This window comes from Elgaria multicarinata, chromosome 7, assembly GCF_023053635.1.
Source record: "Elgaria multicarinata webbii isolate HBS135686 ecotype San Diego chromosome 7, rElgMul1.1.pri, whole genome shotgun sequence".
Lineage (NCBI taxonomy): Eukaryota > Metazoa > Chordata > Lepidosauria > Squamata > Anguidae > Elgaria > Elgaria multicarinata.
The window spans coordinates 67,362,344-67,383,285 of NC_086177.1; the positions used below are offsets into that span (position 1 = coordinate 67,362,344).

Consider the following 20,942-nt stretch of genomic DNA (forward strand, 5'->3'; position numbering starts at 1 on the left):
TGGCCCCACTTCTTTTTAATTTATTTTTAAATGATTTGGCTTCTTATCTTTGTAGTGTTGATTCCCATGCTCCCAAATTGTCCAACACCAAGGTGCCTTACTTCTGTATGCTGATGATGCTGTACTGTTATCACTTTCTAGAATTGGGTTAAAACGATTACTCTCTGTATTTGGGACCTATTGCTCTGAGAATAGTTTGACTATCAATTATAGCAAGTCGAAAGTTTTGGTGTTCTCTAAAGCTCAGAAGCAATACAGATGGACTCTAAATGGTAATATCATTGAGCAAGTTGCCCATATAAAATATCTAGGCATACAAATGCAGAGCACTGGAGCTTGGTCTGAACAAAGAAGGCAGACGATTAATTCAGCAAATACTAGTCAGCAGCTGATTCTAAGATTCTTTTTCATGCAAGGTGGTCAATTCATCCCTTCTGCACTTCAAATTTACAAAGCTAAGACTCTGGCCCAACTTACTTACGGTATTCCTATTTGGATACTGGGATTTAATGCCCAAATTGAAAGACTCCAATCTGTATTTCTTAGAAAACTGCTGGGCCTCCCTTCCTGTGCAGGGAACACAGCTATTTATCTGGAAGTGGGTATTAGATCAGTTGAATGCAAGGCATGGATCGAGGCCATTAAATGGTGGCTATGGCTACACTTCCTTGCAGCTCCTGGTAGCTATCTCTTTTTACTGCTCTCAGGTTCCTATGTCACTCGTTGGATGAGAGAGATGGAGAAGAAGCTACTTAGGCTGGGCTTGTCTGGGGAAACTGTAGGCAACTATGGGCTCCAGAAGGCTCAATCTCTTGTTGTTCAAAGACTAATAGATCTAGATCTACAGCATTTAAGAATTGCTGCTAACAAATCTTGCTCTCCACTGCTCTACAACAATTTTAATAACTATGAGCTCACTGCAGCTTCATAGTTGTATGCTTTAACCATTCCCAAGTATAGGAGATCATTTACGCTTGCTCGCTTTAATATGTTGCCATCTAGGCATGTGCTCTGCTCCGATTAGAATCAGAGAATCAGAAGCGAATTGGCCTGCTCCGCCTTGCCTAGAGGTGGAGTAGAAGCAGACCGCGGACCCCTAGAAGCAAGGCGAAGAGAAGCACCCATTGGCGGAGCAATCCTCTTTCCACGGAGCGCTCCGATCACCATTTTGAAAAATTTTGCCCATAGGATTGCATTGCGGAAAAGAATAGGGGATAACTGTGTTGTTTTTTAAGCTATCTTTCTGAAACTTCTTGTGTTTAGAGAGTCGTGGACGGGGGTCATTTTGAGCCTACTCTCAGCTCTCTGCGTGCTGTGGTTCGCTTCCTAGAATTTTTGGAAAAATCGAGTAAACAAACAGGGACAGCGGGTAAACCGGCGGTTTTTTTGGGTTTTTTTGAAGCGATGACAGGCACATTCAACTCCCAATCCTGATGAGAATTGATCACCTCATGAAGCATCCTCCAATCCCAGCGTTCGAGGGGGGGACTAAGGCAGAGGCACCCTCAGAGCTTTGAGCTCTTAGTGTCTTGTGGGTTTGGCGTTTGTCAGGAGAGGAGTTAGTTATGTGCTGCTGCTGTGTTTGGAGATAGATTTACGATTTAGCTTGGCGTGTGTGTTGTTGTTTTTTGCTTCTTTCTGACTTTTTGCTTAGTTTGCTCTGTGTTTTTCCCTTACTTTGATTTAATATAGACTTTATTTTTAAATTTTGGAGTGGTTGGTTGGTTGGTTGGTTGGTTGTTTTCCCCCCTTCCCTCTCTTAAAGCCTGACTGTGTTTAATCTTCCTTCTTTCTTCTATATACAAAAAAAATACAAAAAATACCAAAAAAAAATTATTCTCTATTTCTTCTCTTTGTTACTTGGACTGTGTGTGTGACTGTGTTATTGTGTGAGTGTGCTGTGTGCACTGTTTGTGAAGTGCAACAGCCACAGATGGAGCATTTCAAATCCTGGGCAAAGCATACACACTTCTTGTCCCATTTCCCTACATATAGTATTATTATTCTTATACATATTATTATTAATATTATATTCTTATACATATTATTAGTATTAGTATATTCTTAGACATATTATTATTAGTATTAGTATAATATCATTATGAGAAGAGGGAGCAGGTGCATGTCTGTGGTGGGGTGTGCTGAAAGCAGTGGTCAAAGCAAGGCTCAGGCTGGCAAGGTACCAGCTCCTTTGTGCCCACCGGCCCATGCCTGCCTGCCTGCCTGCCTGCCTGCCTGCCTGCCCATGTCCGCCTGCCTGGGAGCCATCCTTGTGAGGTAGCTGGATCTGCTGGGACTGACTCCCCCAGAGATCTATGGCTTACTTGTGCAAGGTACCAGCTTTTCTGGGCCCGCCAACCCATGCCCACCTGCCTGCCTGCCTGCCCGCCTGCCCGCCCGCCTGCCTACCTGCCTGCTTTCCCCCACCCAGGGTGCTACTGTGGTGGGGCATCTGCTGGGACTGACTCCTCCCCAATACTAGATCTATGACATGTCTCTGCCTGTCCCTCTGCTAGCCTGTCCTCCTCCTCGGTGATCGACTCGCTGGGATGGTTTGCATTTTCAATGCATGACTAACTGCAGTGCTGGATTAGAAACCAGCCATCCTTGCCTCACTTCCTTGTGCCCCCAGAAATGCCCACTTCCTGCCTGCCTGCCTGCCTGCCTGCCTGCCTCCCCCGGGGTGCTGCTGTGGTGGGGCATCTGCCAGGACTGACTCCTCGCCTGCTCTGCCTGCCTCTCTGCCCGCCTGGTGCCTGGGAGATGGGCTTTGCCGTTCGTGCCCAGCACCCTCCAGCATGCTTGCTCCCAGTCGTCCTCCTCTGTGCCCCTCAATGCGTAACTGCTGGCTTAGAAAGAAACAACCAGCCATCTTTGCCTCACTTCCTCCTTGCGCCTGCTTACAGGTTGGTTTGCTATGTGTTAGTGCTCAAGCCATCCTTGCGGCACTACAATGCATGCTGCCTGCCTGCCTTCCCTCCCTTCTCCCCTCCCTTCTCCCCTTCCCGCCTCGCAGGGATGGTTTGTGTGTGTCTTGCTTTGACTCGGGGAGAAGGCCTTCCTGCGCTCACTTAGACTTTGTCCAGTTCAAAAATCCATTTTTCAAGTGTGGAAGAAGATTTAGGGTTATCTCATGGCATGTTGGGATTTCCTTTGAACTGGCCCCATTGAGCTTTCTGCATTGCAACTTTAAATCCCTGAGATACTGGAGTGTCCGATTTTCATAACTTCCCCTAACATCAGGGGATGATGGGATTGGCTTGAGGCTTGTCATTAATGTGGATCTAGATGGCATGCCCACTTCCAAGTTTTTTTATCTGTCAAAATGTCAGAAAACAGTCCATGCCTGAAGGTGTCCGATTTTCAAAACTTCCCCTAACATCAGGGGATGATGGGATTGGCTTTAAACTTGGCATCCATGTGGACACATGGGTAAGCTGTCATGGGACCGAAGGTGAGGTTTCTGACATGCAAATTGACGTAGTTGTAAAATGGGACTTGATTTAGGGTGAGTTAAAAGGTTTAAGCCCCACCAAAAATCAGGGGATGATGGAATTGCCTTGAGTCTTGGCGTGCATGTGTATCCCTGGATAAGCTATCATGGTGCCGAGCTTGAGGTTTCTAACATGCAAATTGACGGAGCTATCGAAAGGGGTGTGAATGGGGTGCCCGATTTTCAAAAATTCCCCAAAAATCAGGGGATGATGGGATTGGCTTGAAACTTGGCATGCATGTGTGTACCTCCATGAGGTGTCATGGTGCCAAACATGAGGTTTCTAACTTTAACAGAAAAAAGTTGTATACTTTTTTAGCTTTCAATGCAAGCCTATGGGGGAAAATAACGGAGCTCTGATCCGGATCCGGAGCTCTGCAGCGGAGCGGAGCAGACATAGGCGGAGCGAAGCGGCCTGATCCACAAATCGTGGATCTGGAAGAGAAGCGGAGCGGGGGGTCCGTGCACTCTCCTATTGCCATCAGCATTACTAGAAGGACAATTTAGTAAGATCCCGGTTAATTAATGGATATGTCCCTGTGGTTCTAGAGCAATAGAATCTGTTGAATATGTCATTTTGCATTGTAACATGTATGAGGAATGCAGAAAAATCTTTCCTTTATTAACAGCCTTTTCTGGATATAGCCCCACAACGTTGGTATTAATCTGTTTAAGGGAAGTGTCCTCCCATATTACTGAAAGGGTCTCTAAGTTTCTCATGACCTCAATGCAAATTAGAAAAATAACATTGCAATCCTTCTGAGAGAAGCAACTCAACAAGCTGTATTTTGTTTTTATGTCACTTTTTATCTATCCTTTGTATGTTTTGGTGTTGATTTTGCTGGTCTGTGACCGTAATAAATAACAATGAATGAATGAATGAATGAATGAGGGTGGAGTGGACTTGATCCGGAAGTTGCGGATTAGGGGGTCCTCAATAACATCTTGTTGCACCAATTTCTTAATCTCTTCAGAAACAGCATCTCTAACTGCAAATGGTAAACGCTGTAACTTCTGGCATACAGGTATCATATTTGGTTTCATTTTAACTTTATGGACAAACCCATGTGCACAACCAAGTTTTCCTTCACTTTGATCTTTCAACACAGCTGAAACTGATGTTTGCTCTACAAAAGTACTTAACTGGGGAGGAACAACATGCCCATCAACTATTCCAAGATTCAATGCAGCAAATACATCCCTCCAAGGATAGAAGTACCATCAGGAACAATGTAAATCTCTGCAGATGCACAGCATTGCCCAAAAGTTACTTTTACAGGTAGACATCCACATACAGGAATTTGGTTCTTCAGATAACACACTAACTGCATTTTTGGTTTCATAAGTGGTATATCCCTGAAGTAATGGCGATACAATGATTCAGGTAATATAGAGACTGCTGAGCCAGTATCCAACATTAATTCAACATCCTTTGATACTCCTGTAACAGAAATATTAACAGTACACATGATTTTTTCTACTGTATGTGTAGGACTAGTCCTGTCCACACTCAAAATAGTAATATCTGGTATTGTAACTACATGTACTTGCTGGTTACTACGACGACATACTTTAGCAAAATGTCCTGGTTTTTTGCAATAATTACACTGAACGTTCTTAGCCGGACATCCTGAGTGACTTGCAAGATGTTGTGAAGACCCACAACGAAAACAGTATTTAGTTTGACTTGGCTGATTTAATTGCTTTTGACCAGCTTTCTCTTCATCATCCTCTATCTGCCTTTTATTTGAACACTTATTCCATGGATCTACTGCTTGCACCATGCCCCCTTTGTCCAAATTCATTAGTTTAGCTTCTGCCAGGGCTGCCTCAATTTGAGTTGCAATTGTTATTGCTTTCTCTAATGTAAGATCTATCTCTAGGAGTAAGCGTTCTCGTATACGAGGCAAAGATGTTTTCTCAATTAGCTGGTCTCTAATCATCTCTTCTGCCATATCTCCAAAGTTACACGAGCTCATTAAGTCTCTCAAAGCAGCAGTATACTGTAACACCGACTCCCCCGGTTTCTGCTCACGTTGACGAAATTTGTAGTGGTTAGCTACCACATTCACTTTTGGCACAAAAAAGTTCTTTAAAGCAATACATGCAGTCTCATATTTATCATCAGCAAGTGGAAGATTGTAAAATATCCGTTGTCCTTCAACTCCCAAGCAATGAGTAAGCAACTCACATTTTCTTGCTTGAGGAAGTTCCTTATCGCTGACTGCCAACAAGTAATTTTCAAACATCCGAATCCAGGCAGGGAACGCAATTGGAGGCTCACCTGGACTCTGAAGAAAAGGTACTGGTGGGTTCAATGATAAAAAAACCATTCTTGGTCGCCAAAATGTTGTATCCAAAAAGAGGCAAAGTAAAAGTATAAATATAAGTTCTTTATTAGCCTTGCAAGGCCAGCAGCATAGCCGTATGCCTGACTAAGCCTTCTGGAAGCTATCCCCAATTTCCCCTTATAGATTGCCCAGCCTCCAGCTGGATCTAATACTTGCTCTCTTAAAGATACACCATCTCCACACTATTAACATTCAAAGCCCTAAACAGCTTGGGCCTAGGTTATGTGATGAATTATCTCTTTCTATATGTACCTGCCCAGACCCTAAGGACATGTCCTTCTCTGGGAGCCTCTTTCAAAGGAAGTGAGGTAGGTGGCTACCAGAAGAGGGCCTTTTCTGTTGTGACCCCCCAGCTATGGAATGAGCATCCTAGAGAGGTTCACCTGGTGCCTACATTGTGCTTTTTCCAGCACTAGGTGAAGATCTTTTTATTTTCCTAGCATTTTAGCATTATAGCTGTGCTGTTTTACATCTGTTACTGTATTTTAAATCTCTAAATTGATGCTAGGTTTTATTCTGGTTGTATTTTTATGCTGTTTTAAACTCTTATATTTTATACGGTTTTATGCTGTACTTTCTCATTTTAATCTTTGTAAACTGCCCAGAGAGCTTCAGCTATTGGATGGTATAGAAATGTAATAAATAAATAATATTTACTTAGGGGCTTTCAAAAGAATCCTTGCTGACACTTCTTAAAGACTCCAGAGACACTGTTGCTATTACAAGCTCTTAATTACTCCTTTTATCTTGGGCCAAATTAAACTTCACCCGAGCCAGATACACTCACACCCAGCTCCAGCTCTTGGGTACAGTCTTTGCTTGACTCCCAAAGGTCTTCCTGTTGTATTTCTGGCTACTTGGACAGTTTATCTTGATTTTAATGCCTGCTTGTGTAACCTTCTTCTGGCAATTTCCTGCCATAACACACACAGCCACCTGCTGCCTGCTCCTGATCTTCACCAGTCATGTATAGTTATCCTATAGAGAAGAAATATTAGTGCAGTGGCACAAAAAAGTTTGTGAACCTTAATGATAATTACAGATATTCCATAGTCTTACCATGATAGCCTTTGTAAATCAAAACCAGTCCCTTTCTAAATTTATTTATTTATTTATTACATTTTTATACCGCCCAATAGCCGAAGCTCTCTGGGCGGTTCACAAAAATTAAAATCATCATAAAACAACCAACAAGTTAAAAATACAAATACAAAATACAATATAAAAAGCACAACCAGGATAAAACCACGCAGCAAAATTGATATAAGGTTAAAATACAGAGTTAAAACAGTATAATTTAAATTATAAACAATATGGTTTATATTAATCAATTCCATGTCTTGTGAAATAAAACAATGTATAAATTAGGCCAACAATAAGTACTTAAGAGTCAGGGTGTGTGCAAAAGTAAGTGAAGCCCTGGTTGCATCAGTGCATCAGGCCCACCTTATAAAAAGATCAATAACTTTGTGAGTTTGGTCTTCACCATATGATTGAGTGCCATGCTCAAGAGATCTATGAGGACCTCAGAAAAGCAGTTATTGCTGTCTAGAAAGGGTTACAAAACCATTTCTAAGGATTTGGGGCTCCACCAATACATTCTCAGACAGTTTACAAAAGGAGACTGTTCAAGACCACAGTTACTCTACTCAGGAGTGGTTGTACATCATCCAGGAGGCCAAAAAGAGCCCTAGAGTAACAAGCAAGGATCTGCAGGTCACTCTCATTTTAGCTAATGTGGGTGTTCATGACTGAACAAGAATGGTGTTCCTGGGATGATAGTCAGGAGGAAACCACTGCTCTCTAAAAGAACATTGCTGCTCATCTGAAGTTTGCTAAAGATCCCATAGGTGCTCTCTGAGTCTTCGGGAACAATGTTCTCTGGACAGATGAATCACAAGTAGAGCTTTATGGCCTCAATGAGAAATGTTACGTTTGGTGAAAAACAAACACTGAATTCGAACAGGAGAACCTCATCCCAATTGTCAAGCATGGTGGTGAGGATGTGATGGTTTAGGCCTGCTTTGCTGCCTCAGGACCTGGATGGTAGTTCATCATTGACATAAACCTGAATTCTGCAGTGTATCAAAAGATTCTAGAGTTAGAATGTCAGGTCATCCTTCTGTGAGCTAAAGCTGAACCGAAAGTGAGTCATGCAACTAATAGCAGATCTACAAAAGAATGGCAGCAGAAGGAGAAATCCTGCATTTTAGAATGGCCTACTCAAAGTCTGGCCTTAAAACCCATCGAAATGTTGTGGCAGGATGTGAAGTGAGCTGTTCCTGCAAGGAAGCCCTCCAAAGTCACTGAGCAGAATCAGTTCTATAAGGAGAAAAGGGGAAAAAATCTGCAAAACTGTTGCAAAGTGTTTAAGGGGGGAAATGTACAAAAATCATTAAAAATCAATGGATGACCCAATCCGACCCAAATTTGGTATGCTTAAAGGTCTCTTTAATATCTATTACTGTGCCAATTTTGATGTCTTTATCTTTAAAGCTTACGCAGATGTAAGCATTTGTTTAAATTTTCTTTAAACATATCAAATCCTGCTCCTTTGCCCCAGTGGTCGCTTGGAAAACAACAAATGATTCACTCGAAAACTACTAGCAAAATACCTCAATTCTTTTCTCTTTATAGCACAATTAAAGCAGGATGCATGGAAGTACTTCACAGTCAAAGCAGATTATAAACTGGAAAACTTCAGAGTATTTCACAATAAAAGCAGATTATAAGATGGAAAACTTGGGAGTCCTTTGCACACAATTCGCAGTGATTGCACAGTATAACGCTGGTGTGATAAAGCTCTGAATCTAAAGGTTCGCATACTTTTTCACACATGGATATTGAATTTTGAATCAGTTGTGGATAAATATGTGTTGAAAAGGCATCATGTTTGAATGTCATTTGTTCTTTATCTAGACTTTTCATGAATCCTTGGATAGTTTAAAAATTGGTTTAGATGTATGTTGTCTCTCTGTGTGTTTTCTGTCTATATATTTTTATGTAGACAGTTTTGTACTTTGTATAATGCATTTGTAATAGTTTTTTTAATTTTTGTGAACCACCCAGAGAGCTTCAACTATGGGGTAATATAGAAATATAATAAATGCAATATCACCACCATCAGCATCACGATTCACAGGAACAAATCCATTTATATGCTACGTTAGCAAGTTAAGAGAGCAACTAAAATTTTGCTAATGTTGTGAAAAGTCTTCCTTTCACAAACAAGAACAATCACTGCAAAAATATCCACATTTAGCTAACAAAGCTTTGACTATGGCCAGATCTACACCAAGCAGGATATGACACTTTGAAAACAGCTTGAAAACTCTATATGGAGTGTGTGCTGGGGCCCAACAGTTGTCACTACTGTTATAAAACATTTTAAAGCGGTGGTGTAGATCCTGCCTAAAAGTAGCTATTCCAAATCAGCTCAGGTATAAATAGTAGAAGATACATCGCCATCAAAGTGTTACAATTTAAACCAGTTATCCAAAGCAGCAGAGTTACAACACTACAGCAGAAATGAGAATAAGCCTTACAAGAAAGCAACAGACTATATTTATATAGTATATTCAGGTTAATTTGTCCTTCCTGCTGTGGTTATAAAATCTTTCCAGCAGTGCTCTTCCGATGCAGCCTGGTTGTTTTTGGTGTTTGTCTATTAAAGTCTGTAAGGCATTCTTTGTCTGTTAAGAGAAGGAAAAATCATAGTTCATGCTCTGTAAATTAAAGGTTAGGTTATTGCATGTACTTTAATATACCTAATCATTTAAATCCTGGTTTTAAAGCAGCAAAATAAACAAAAACTGAATGGAAGGAAAAGTTCTATTTGAAGATTTTAGCATAGTGTTATTGTTGTTTTTAAACAACATGGAACATGATCAGGTATGTTCTTTACATGTGCTTTTGGGTGTATGCAGCCCTCCATGCACTTCATGAATGGGAAGGATTGGCTAAAGGGAATTCATAGTGTATAGTCCATAAATTTTTGTGAACTGCCCAGAGAGCTTTGGCTATTGGGCAGTATAAAAATGTAATAAGTAAAATAAATAAAATAGTTAGCATGAGCCTAGCTGCACACTGTGATCAACACCTGAGGCCCTCCTCAACAAGCAAGAAAGCTTTCTCAGGGAGGGCTGCCCGATAGTGGAATGCTCTCCTTAGTGAGGTATGCCTGGTACCAGCACCTTTTTCTGCTTCACAGTGCCCAGCCTCCATCTGGTGAGCACCTCTGCACTTTGAGGGAAACCCCGAGTCATGGAACAGAAATTACCTCTCATTTCATCCCTCATTCTCCATGAAAGAAAAGAGATATTGGGTTTTGCAAAAAAAAAAGTAAAAAAATGGCATCTGCATTTCATAGCTGCCCCTGCAAAATATGCTGAAAAAGCCAGACTACCTTTTCCTTCTTCCATGGAGCAGGGAGTTGGTTCCCACCCTCCCGATTTACCATGTGTTTGTTTGCAGAAGGCAGCAGCCACCTCTTTCTGAAAAAAATTCAACTAAGACATCAAAAAAGAGGGCAATGAAAATCAGTTGTGAAAATTAATGACTTCGTGAGAGTTATCAAACAGTACTGAGATTTGTACTCTGACATACAAATCAGCATACCTTTTTGGCCAGCTCTTCAGCAGTTGTATTTGGATCATATGGAATGGGCTCTCCAATGTATGTGTTCCATTTGACTGGAAACCCACCATATATAGGAAACGCTGGAATTCGGTATTTTTCATACAATTTTTGCACTGCTGCTGTATAATTAAATAGTAAAGTTAGGTAATGGGTTAACATACATGAGCCAGTTTTCAAGTTCTTCTTTAGATGGATAAGATGAAATTACATCTGCAAAATGAGGCCCTATCTTTTATATGATATAAGGAATGCATTCATTCTGCATCCTGTGTTTTAACAGGTAAGGTCTGCTGAAAGTAAAGTGTAATGCGACATCACAATATTCAGGCTGTCTCTAAACAAGCTGTTTATAGCATGCTCATGATTGTCCACTCACAGAAGTTTCCAGGCCAATTTCATGACATTGTCATCAGGCAGGACGTCTCCTGCCCTTCCCCCCTTATCCAGCTGTCAGAAAACACAGATAAAATCAGCTTTAGAAAAATCCAGGAAATCGCCCATGCGATGGTGGCGTTGTGCTATAATTCTGCCACTAGATGATGTTTTTTCATTGATTTCAATGGAAGTTCAAACTCAAGGCAGAGTTAGGAAGTATTCCATTCAAACCATGTGGCTGCTTGTGTAATGAACTGATTGTGATCTTGGTGTGAAAATGGAAGCAGAAAGCAGCAGGTTTTTTTTAATGTAGAGAAGTTCTCAGTGTTTTCCCACTCTAGATCATTCTAGATCAAATGGCTGCTACTTGCAGGGGTGGGAATCTCTGGAACATGTTGACATAGGGCCTTGCTAGACCTAAGGTTTATCCCTGGATCATCCAGGAGTCAAACCTGTTCATCTAGGTGACGCACAGGGGATCCAGTGCTCAGGCAGGGGCGAACCCTGGATGATCCCAGGATAAAGCTTAGGTCTAGCTGTGGCCTTAGTCACACAATTTTTGTACTATGCATTACCCTATTTCTTCGATTCTAAGACACACTTCCCCCCCATATAAACACCTCTAAAAATGGGGTGTGTCTTAGGGTGTTTTGTTTTTTTCCTGTTGGTGGTACTGAAATTAGTGTGCGTCTTACAATCAATGGTATCTTACAATCGAAGAAATACGGTACTAGGGGCACATGGATGAGAGCCATCCATGTGTACAGTTTTACCCAGCCTGGTACCTGCTAGATGTGTCATGTTACAACTCTCATCATTCTCAGATGGTAATATCATGGCTAGGGATGATGGCCATTGTAGTCCAATCTGAAGGCACTAGAGCAGCTTTCACGTTGATAAAGGGTGCCTTCAAAAAACCCTGATGAGAACGGTGATTGGAAGACAAGGTTGCAAGACACACAACCTCCCCTTTGTTTTGTCTATATCCCACACCTTCAACTGCTAGTCTTCCCACAATGGCAAGCATTACAAAACTAAATACAACAATATAATCTGAAAACATACAATAATAAAAACACTGTGGATTAAATCCAATGTCATGCTAGTGGATGTCCATCATTAGACTTTCTGTTTGTCTCCTGCAAGCCCTCTGCACAGCCAGAAAAATCTGCTTTGGAGAGTTTCCCAGAGCTGTGGATCAGATTTGAGAGTATACAGGGGGCTGCAAGAGAGGGGGGCAATTGCCTGGTTCTGCTGACAGAATTGCTTCCATCAACACAACATTTCTTTTTACCGATTTCTATAACTGTTAGGTTAAAATGAGCATCCAGTATATATGAACCAGACTGTTATTGACAAAACTTTCATCCACTGGGGGGAAAAACCCTGCTCGTCTGTAAAGGTATCATACTGAAAACAAAGGCAGAAAACTACTACTGCTCTATAGCTTGTAGCAGGCTAATATGACAAATAGTATACTGACATAGATCAATTTCTTTTTTTAAAAAAAAAGCACTCTTGGAAATTAGGAAAATAAATGCAATGTCTCTCTTACATAATTTTCCAAGTGTCCTGTATCCTTCACGATTATTCTGTGTAAACACAGGGATTATGGGCTATGTAAAAAACAGAAGAAAAAAGGAACATGATAAGAACATGAGCAAAATGCCAGCCACATCTTCAATTAGAATAATTCATTCAAGCAACTCAGAGATCAAAGAAAACGTCAATTGGTTAGAAATGGATGGCTTGTTTTAAGGTTTTTTTTAGCAGCTTTCTCATGATTCTGCTAGTAACATACTTGTTTACAAGAAATCACGTGGGGTGAATAAACAGTATTCATAGACTTGGGGCTTTGCTAGACCTGCTGGGTTATCCCGGCAGGGAGGTTAGCGCGCCTCGCCCAGGGTTCCAGACGTCGGACGCGCAGGGATGTCGGATCCCTGCGGCGTCCGCCATTTTTGTTTTTTTTAAAGGGGCTGAGTGCGGCCCGAAGACGGCGGACTGGTAAGTCCTTTTTTGTGTTTTTTTTTTACCGGGGGGGGGGGAAGGATGGCAGGGTGGGTGGCAAGGGGGGGCGGGTGAGATCGCGCCGCGCGCTGCCGCCACCCAAGCAAGCAGGCGAGCGGCGCTTGCCCGGGCAATGCCGCCCCATGCCAGGCATTGCCCGGGCAAGCGCCGCTCGCCTGTTTGCTCGGGCGGTGGCGCGCGGCATGATCTCACCCGCCCCCCCTTGCCACCCACCCTGCCATCCTTCCCCCTCCCCTCTCTTCCCTCCCCGGGCCAATGGGCACAGCGCTCGTATGAGCGCTGTGCCAGGTCCGCGGCTTTTCGCGGCTACTCGCGAGTAAGCGAGTAGCCGCAAAAAGTCTCGGAAGTCACTACACTTTCCCCAGCCCCGGCCTGAGGCTGGAGCTGGGGAAAAGGCGCGCCATAAGTGAATTCGCTTATGGCGCGTTAGACCAGGCCTCAGCGCGGCCTGCCGCCAGATTCCCCTGTGCGTCATGTGGACGCACAGGAGGGAAACCGGGTCTGAAGGCGCGCTAAGGCCTCGTCAAGGAAGGCCCTTATTCAGTTGGAAGGTACCACAAGGATGATCTAGTCCAACCCTCTACAATGTGTACAAAAACCAGTTGAACCATCCATGAGAGGTGGCAGTGCAGCCTCTTAAAAACCTCCAGAGATGGAGAACCCACAACCTCCATAGGTAGACTGTTCCACTGTTGTACAGATCTTACTGTCAAGACGTTTTTCCTTATATTTAATCAAAATCTAGGTAGCTGTAACTTAACATGCACCTGTTATTTTAGGTCCTAATTTCTGTGGCAATGAAAAATAGTTCATAACCATCTTCTCTGTGGCATCCTTTTATGCACTTGAACAGTGTCAACATGTTTCCCCTCAGTCTCCTTGTCTCCACACTTAACATCACAAGTTCCTTCAGCATGTCCTCAAGGCCCTTTATTGATATTCCACATGCCCAGGTTCATGAAGCAATGGCATGAGGAGTATTTATTTTCTGCCTGACTTCCTGTATGTAAATGCTATGAAATCTGTATAAAATGCATCTAGATCAGGACCCCCCAATGTGGCACTCATAAGAACATACGAAGTGCCAGGCTGGATCAGACCAAGGGGCCAGCTAGTCCAGCACTCTGTTCAAACAGTGGCCAATCAGCCATTGGCCGGGGACCAACAAGGCAGGACATGGTGTAACAGCACCCTCCCACCCATGTTCCCCAGCAACAGGTGCACACAGGCTTACTGCCTCGAATACTGGAGATAGCACTTGTATGTGTGGATGCAGCTGTCAATTTCTTCTCCAGTGCCCACACAATGAATTCACTGAGTCACTCTGCTTTTCTAACATGCCCCTTTGACTTTGTTTAGCTGCCTTCCCTCTAATAGGAAGCCAATATTCATTTTGTTCATGCTGGAAGAAAGAAGCCCTATTCAGGCAACAACGTTCTCCCCTATGTGTGGAGGGCAACTGTCTGAAGAGGACATCTTTCTGAATCCATGGGGACTCTCCATGCGATCAAGTTTTTGCAAGGTTCTTAACCGTGTGGAGAGCCCACAGGGATACTGCAGGCTCTCCTGTACGCAGTCACCTTGTATATAACGTGAGGAAGGAAAAATCCTTGAAAGAGGCTGGTGAGCTCCCCCTCCTCGCATGTTTAAAGAACACTCTTAGAGAATATGTTAATAGGGCTAGAGAGATAATGAGATGAGAGGCAGGAGACAGCGAACAGAATGGAGACCAAAGGAAAATGAGAGAGGAAGCGGTGAAGGTGACAATTGGAGGATTTTGACCGATAAAGGGAAGGGAAGGAGACAGACAGCAGTGCTACACTTTGAAAAATGTACTGTATGTGGAAACCCTGTCCTCCCCAAGTAAGGTCCATGCATTTTAACCCTCTTGACTCCCCCTTTCAACTTCCTTTTCACCAGTTCCATCATTTTAGAGAAGTTTCCACTTTTGAAGTCAAATGTGACTGTGTTGGACTTCCTGGGCAGTTTCCCACTTAAATATGTATTTAGTCTGATAGTGGTCACTGTTACCAATTGGTTCAACAACATGTATATTTCGTACTAGGCTCTGGGCAATGCCACTTAGGATTTAGTCCAGGGTTGCCTCCCCTCTGGTAAGTTCCATGACCAACTGTTCTAAGGCACAGTCATTTAAGGCATCGAGAAATTTAGCCCCCTTGCCATGACTAGAATATATATTATTATTATTATTATTATTTATTTATATAGCACCATCAATGTACATGGTGCTGTACAGAGTAAAACAGTAAATAGCAAGACCCTGCCGCATAGGCTTACAATATTATCCTGTCAATGGGAGGGTAATTGAAGTCACCCATTATTACAACACTTTCTCATTTGGAGGCCTCCCTGATTTCGTTTTCCATCTCAAGATCACCCTGAGCATTCCAGTCTGGGAGTCAATAACACATTCGTAGCAATAAATTAATTTTCAGGCCCCATATTGATACCCACAGTGTTTCTGTGGAAGAATCTGACCCATTTAGTAGGGGTGTGCAAAGTGGGTCTTCTCCACCTCAAAATTCGAGCCAAAGCTCCATTGAGGTGATTCTCTGCCCCAATTTTAGAGTGGCACCCTTTACTCCACCCCGTCGGATTACCCATTGGAGAACTGCCCCTTTTCAGATAACTGCTCTAATCAATGGAAATTAATCAAATACTTACAGCTCCCTCATTTTTAAAGATAAAGAGACAAAACTTGGCGGAGTGATAGTTCTTAAAGAGGGCTTTAGTCCTGCCAAGTTTGAATCAGATTAGTTCATGCGTTGATTTTCAGGAATTTTTTAAATGGACATTAACAAAGGTGTTTACATCTGTGTATTTTTAATAGATAAAGAGATGAAACATGGCAAAGTAATAGCTCTTAAGCAGGGCTTCAGCAATGCCAAGTTTAAATCAGATCCATTCATGACTTGATTTTTTTAAAAAAATCCCCCCACTCCATCCTTCTCCAACCTGGTGCCCTCCTGATCTATTGGACGGAGAGCCACCCCACCCTGCACTGGAAGCCCAGCCACTGAAATAAAGAGCCTGCCTGTGTCTGACAGATGTAGAAGCTTTCTCAGTCATGATGCCAGCCAGCCCAGCAGTACTTTCACACTGTAGAAATGTGGATGATTGACTTCTTTGAGTCTGAGCAGAAACACACTCTCCCCCCCACCCCCACCCAACGATGCCACAGCCAAAATCAGCAGCCAGTTTAGTGTTTCCCACTCCCCTAAACACTGTGATTGGAGGAGAACACTGTCAGGGACAGCGCTGTGGCAATTCCTAATTGGTTAGCCACAGATGTCAATATCAAAGCTACCCCTCACCACACTGAATGTCTTCCAAATATGGAGATATTCAGTTGAGGCGCACACACACACAAACACACACACACACAGAGAGAGAGAGAGAGAGAGAGAGAGAGAGAGAGAGAGAGAGAGAGAGAGAGCATTGACGCCTGAAAAACAGTCAGATAATTTCAGAGACTTTAGAAGCTCTGATTGGTCATGTCTCCACCCTGATATTAATTGTTGGGTTTGCAAGTGGCCAATCTCTGCTCTGGAAGATTGAATGCTCCGCAGATGTTCATGGTTACCAGGTAATTCCAGGGCACACCCCCACCATTTAGGTGTTCTAGTCTACTTGACACTGTGCCCTCTTTGAGATACAGAGCAACACCTCCCTCAGTATGCCCTTCCTTGTCCTTCCTGTAGAGTTTATATCCAGAGATGACCATATCCCACTGGTTCTCTCTGTTCCACCAAGATTTTGCAATGTCCACTATGTCTAGGTTCTCATTTAAGACCAAGCACTCTAATTCTCCCCTTTTGGCACAGAAGCTTCTAGCATTTGCATAGAAACAGCTGTACACTGTGTCCCTCCCCAGATGTCTCTGTTGTGTGCATTTTTTGCTGCAGCACTTAGGCCTCTTTGATTGGCTATCATGTTCTATCCTGTACTCATTGCCTGTTTGCTTCCCTTCTACATTTGAAGAATCAAAAACATTTTCATATTCGTCTCCTTCAGATGATTTAACCCAAACCGGATGCTTCCAAGCTCCTGTTGGTTTTCCCCCAAGGTTTAATTTAAAAACTGCTTTGCAACCTTTTTTATGTTTAGCGCCAGCCGTCTGGTTCCATTTTGGTTTAAGTGGAGCCTGTCCTTCTTGTACAGGCCCAGCTTGTCCCAAAATGTTCCCCAGGGCCTAACAAATCTGAACCCCTACTCCTTTCACCACCGTCTCATCTATGCATTGAGACTTCTCAGCTTTGCCTGTCTAGTTGGCCCTGCATGTGGAACTGGTAGCATTTCAGAGAAAGCCACATTGGCTAAATGCCAGTAACATTAACGAGCCTCAATAGCGCTTCTGGGTTACTGAAGTTGGAGAACAGACTCCAAAGAAAAGCCTGCAACCCCCAAGCTCTGGAGCTCATTAATAGAAAGCCCCATTCTACACTCTGTATCATGGACCACAACAACTGACTCTGGCCCAGCACTGTGTACTATGCTATCTAGACAGCACGTGATATCCACAACCTTCGCACCAGACAGGCAATTCACCATGCGTTCTATATGCCCATCACAAACCCAGGTGTCCATGTGCCTAATGATCGAATCTCCCACTACCACAAGCGGCCCCCCCTTGGAGGCACATTCTCAGTGTAAGAGAATATTTGCACATCTTCTAAGGAATGGGTCCCTTCTAAAGGATCATTTCCCTCTTCCTCAGAATGACACCCTCCTTCCTCAAGACCTGCATTCTCCATGACTGCAGAGATGCTGTCACCAGTGGAGTGGGACATCATTATTAGGTTCCTGAAGGTCTCATCTACCAACCTTTCTGCCTCTCTTAGCTTTTCCAGGTCAGCAACCTTGGCCGCAGGGGAACGAACATGTTCCCTGGGAGACAGGAGTTCATTACACCAACCACACACCCATGACTTCTGTCCAGCAGGGAGATAGTTATACATGTGCTACTCAGTGCAATACATTGGGAAGTCCCCACACTCCTGCTGGCTTTCTACCTTCATAACTGGGTTTTAAAAATTATTATTGTTGTTATAGGGTTTGTTTACTAGGAATTTGTTGCTGGGAGAAGGTGGGGAATTTATTTGAAGCTTATTTATTTATTTATTTATTTATAGTTACTTATGTGAGTAGGGAAGGGAAGAGTTTATTGTCCTGGCTTCCTCGCCCTACTGCTAAACTCACCCAGTTTCTTAACTCGCTTGTTTGCAGATGCTTTGTCACTGGGGCTGAGATGTTTCATGACTGGGGTTCCTTGTGCTGTTTCATTCTTATTGATGCATCTTTAAGGCTGCAATCAATACCCACTTAACCAGGAGTCGACATGCAAAGGTTTGTGCTTTAAATCCTTTTATTTTAGTTGGGGACAAACCTGGAGGCAACCTATACAGGAGAGTTGGTGTGAAGGGAGAACAGTTTGAGAACATTTGTGCTACATGACATCACATCATTTTGCTCCATCTTTTTTACTCGAAGTAGCTCCCAGGCACTTCCTCTGCAGTATGCCTCATCTCTCCACATTAAATATCCTGGGTATGCCTTTGTGAACTGGCTGTGACCAGGCAGTAACGTGGTCAAGGGGTGGGCTCCCCTTCCCCCATTCACTCTTTCCCCCTATAGGCACTACTGTTGCCAGTGAGACTAAGGGGGAATCCGCACGTCGTTCCGAGATCGCTTCTAAGCGACCCCAGTGCAGCGTGAAAGCGAGCGTGTAACTTGCCTTTGGAAGAGCCAACGAAGAGACGTCCTTCCTGCTGCCCCCGCCGCCGCCAACCAACTCCCTCCTCGCCAGCTGGGACGGAGAGCTCGGGGGAAGAAGGCGGGGTGGAGAGCTTCTTCCGCTCTCAACTCCGCCTTCTTCAGCCGAGCTCGCCTCGCCAGTCGGCGAGGAGGTCTGTGGGGGGCGGGGGCGGGGGGCGGCGGGAAGGACGTCTCTTCGTCGGCTCTTCCAAAGGCAAGTTACACGCTCGCTTTCACGCCGCACTGGGGTCGCTTAGAAGCGATCTCGGAACGACGTGCGGAATCTCCCTAACTAGCCTGCCTTTCTTATTCATAGATATGCAATACCGTTTTTGCTCTCCCTTGAAATTACTTACTGCTTTAAAAAGAGAGAGTAGCTAGCCTGCTTTTATGAATTGGAATGGCAGGCTAGTTACTCCCACTGCCTTTCCCATTAGTTGTTTGAGAGAAGTAGTGGGGGGTGGGGTGGGGCAGGAAATAAGCTTTGCAGTTAGACTTTAGAAAACTCACAGGGGCCCTGCAATGCCAAGTTCGCTGAGCCCTGCTCGTCCAATCCTGCTCCAGTCTGTGACTGGTCCAAAGTCACCCAGTGGGTTTCCATGGCTGAGTGGCGACTAGAACCCGGATCTCCCGACTCCCAGTCCAACTTTTTAGCCACTGCAACACACTGGCATGCCAAGGTAATTGCACACTTTCTGGAGGCCCCAGAAAATGCACTTTGCCTCCCCACAATGTGCCAATTAAAGGCCCTCTTACTGCAAAGCTGTGAAACACCTACATCTAAGGAATATCTAGAAGGGGAGAAGAAAGGGAGGACAGTACAGCAAGGGAGCATGAACAGGGCTGGGATCAAGCCTTCCCAATCATGGAATTGTGCTGGGTCACCCCTTCAGAGGAATGCAACAGGTTTTTTTTCCGTTCACTGATTCATTCATGTCTCCCCTTGTATGGCCTGGAGGCTGGCAAAACCATGGCTGCCTGCAAAGGCTTCTGGGCGAATGGCTGCTTTCTGCCTTTAAGCTAGCAAACTGTTATTTTGCCTCTGTACCAGTCAGCAACATTCATTTGTGTTATGGGAAAGATTAGTCAAAGCACAGTTACAGTGATCTCACGAGAACAGCAAATGTCTTATCTGTGTAGCCTGCTACTCTATCTGGAAGCTTGTTAGAGCTTAAAATTCCAGCCTCTTCATCCAGTTAGTAAATGCACCTGAGTGAAGAGGATCATTATGTGTGCCAAAGAAATGCCAAGTTGTGCCTTGTTTATCACAACATGTAATCTCATGCTATAGATGCTTATGATGAAAAGAGTTGCTTTGTTATTAATTCCCATGTATGATTAATCACTCTCTGAAATTGGCAGCAATGCCAAGTTCAGTCATACTATAACTGTCCTTGTGCCCAGGGGTGTGGGGTCGAGATTCCACTGAAGGGTCTTCTGTGAAGAAAGCTTTCGCTGTCTAGTCCGGTTTTATTAGGATACGTGTAATATGGTAATAAATTAGTCTCCTTGTAAGCAAATCCTTAGTCTGAATACTTTGTCTCCTTGGAAACCCTGAAAGAACCTGAAGCTCATGGCTTGGGCTAGACGGACTGGAACACCCCTTCAGAATAGTCCCCTGTGTGTGTGATTTTCCTGTGTCTATGTAGGAAGTAGGACGAGGCTCAGTTCTGGTAGGGGAAGTGGAGGTAGCAGTAGTCCCCGCTGCTGATTCCAGAGCACTAGCAGAGGAAGGCAATTCTAGCCCTTTTCCATCCTACAGAACCTTGTTGCTTCCTGTCTGCTCACCCATCTGTCCCCAGGCTTCAGAGGGAAGAGGTGTAGCAGAAGCTATCCCACATTACTCATCTCTTCCATTAGACTTCCCTGAGCAATGAAGCATGGAGAGGGATGGAAGCAAGTCTCTCACTGGCTGAGCAGCATCGATGGGGCTGATGACATTAATTTCTACTAGGGTCTCTGCCCACTCTACCCCAAAGTAAGGCAATTTCAACAGCTGTGTGCCCTTCTATTAGGGACCCCACCCACTCTGCCCCAAAGTAATGTGATTTCAACAGCTGTCTGTCCTTTGAAAAGTGGGCTTTTAGGTATTGTTTACTCCTTTTTTTCTTTCTTGGTTGCCACTGATGGACCAAAACTAATGTCATGAAAATCCGGATTATACCCCAACGTGATTCTCATTCTGTTCTCCCCCACCCCCTTGTTGCAGGGTTGGTATTATGTGATTTGTCATTTTGTGATTTTTAACAGATAAAACTTTCCTGGAATCGCAAATGTGC

General features: G+C 43.7%; 1 protein-coding gene and 1 long non-coding RNA gene across 3 annotated transcripts in view; both read right to left on the bottom strand.

The window, feature by feature from the left end:
- Nucleotides 1–20,942, bottom strand: part of LOC134401627 (uncharacterized) — a 218,245-nt gene that overhangs the window by 148,574 nt on the left and 48,729 nt on the right. The window lies entirely within an intron of this gene.
- The window catches only part of LOC134401624 (DGAT1/2-independent enzyme synthesizing storage lipids-like), a 53,372-nt gene continuing 41,410 nt past the window's right edge, over nucleotides 8,981–20,942 (bottom strand). For both annotated transcript variants that reach the window (XM_063130737.1, XM_063130738.1), the window contains exons 5-7: nucleotides 12,413–12,473; nucleotides 10,462–10,601; nucleotides 8,981–9,536 (exon numbers count right to left, since the gene is read on the bottom strand). In XM_063130737.1, the coding sequence (XP_062986807.1) occupies nucleotides 9,423–9,536; nucleotides 10,462–10,601; nucleotides 12,413–12,473 (315 nt within the window). In that variant the 3' untranslated portion in view covers nucleotides 8,981–9,422. The remainder of the gene's footprint in view (nucleotides 9,537–10,461; nucleotides 10,602–12,412; nucleotides 12,474–20,942) is intronic.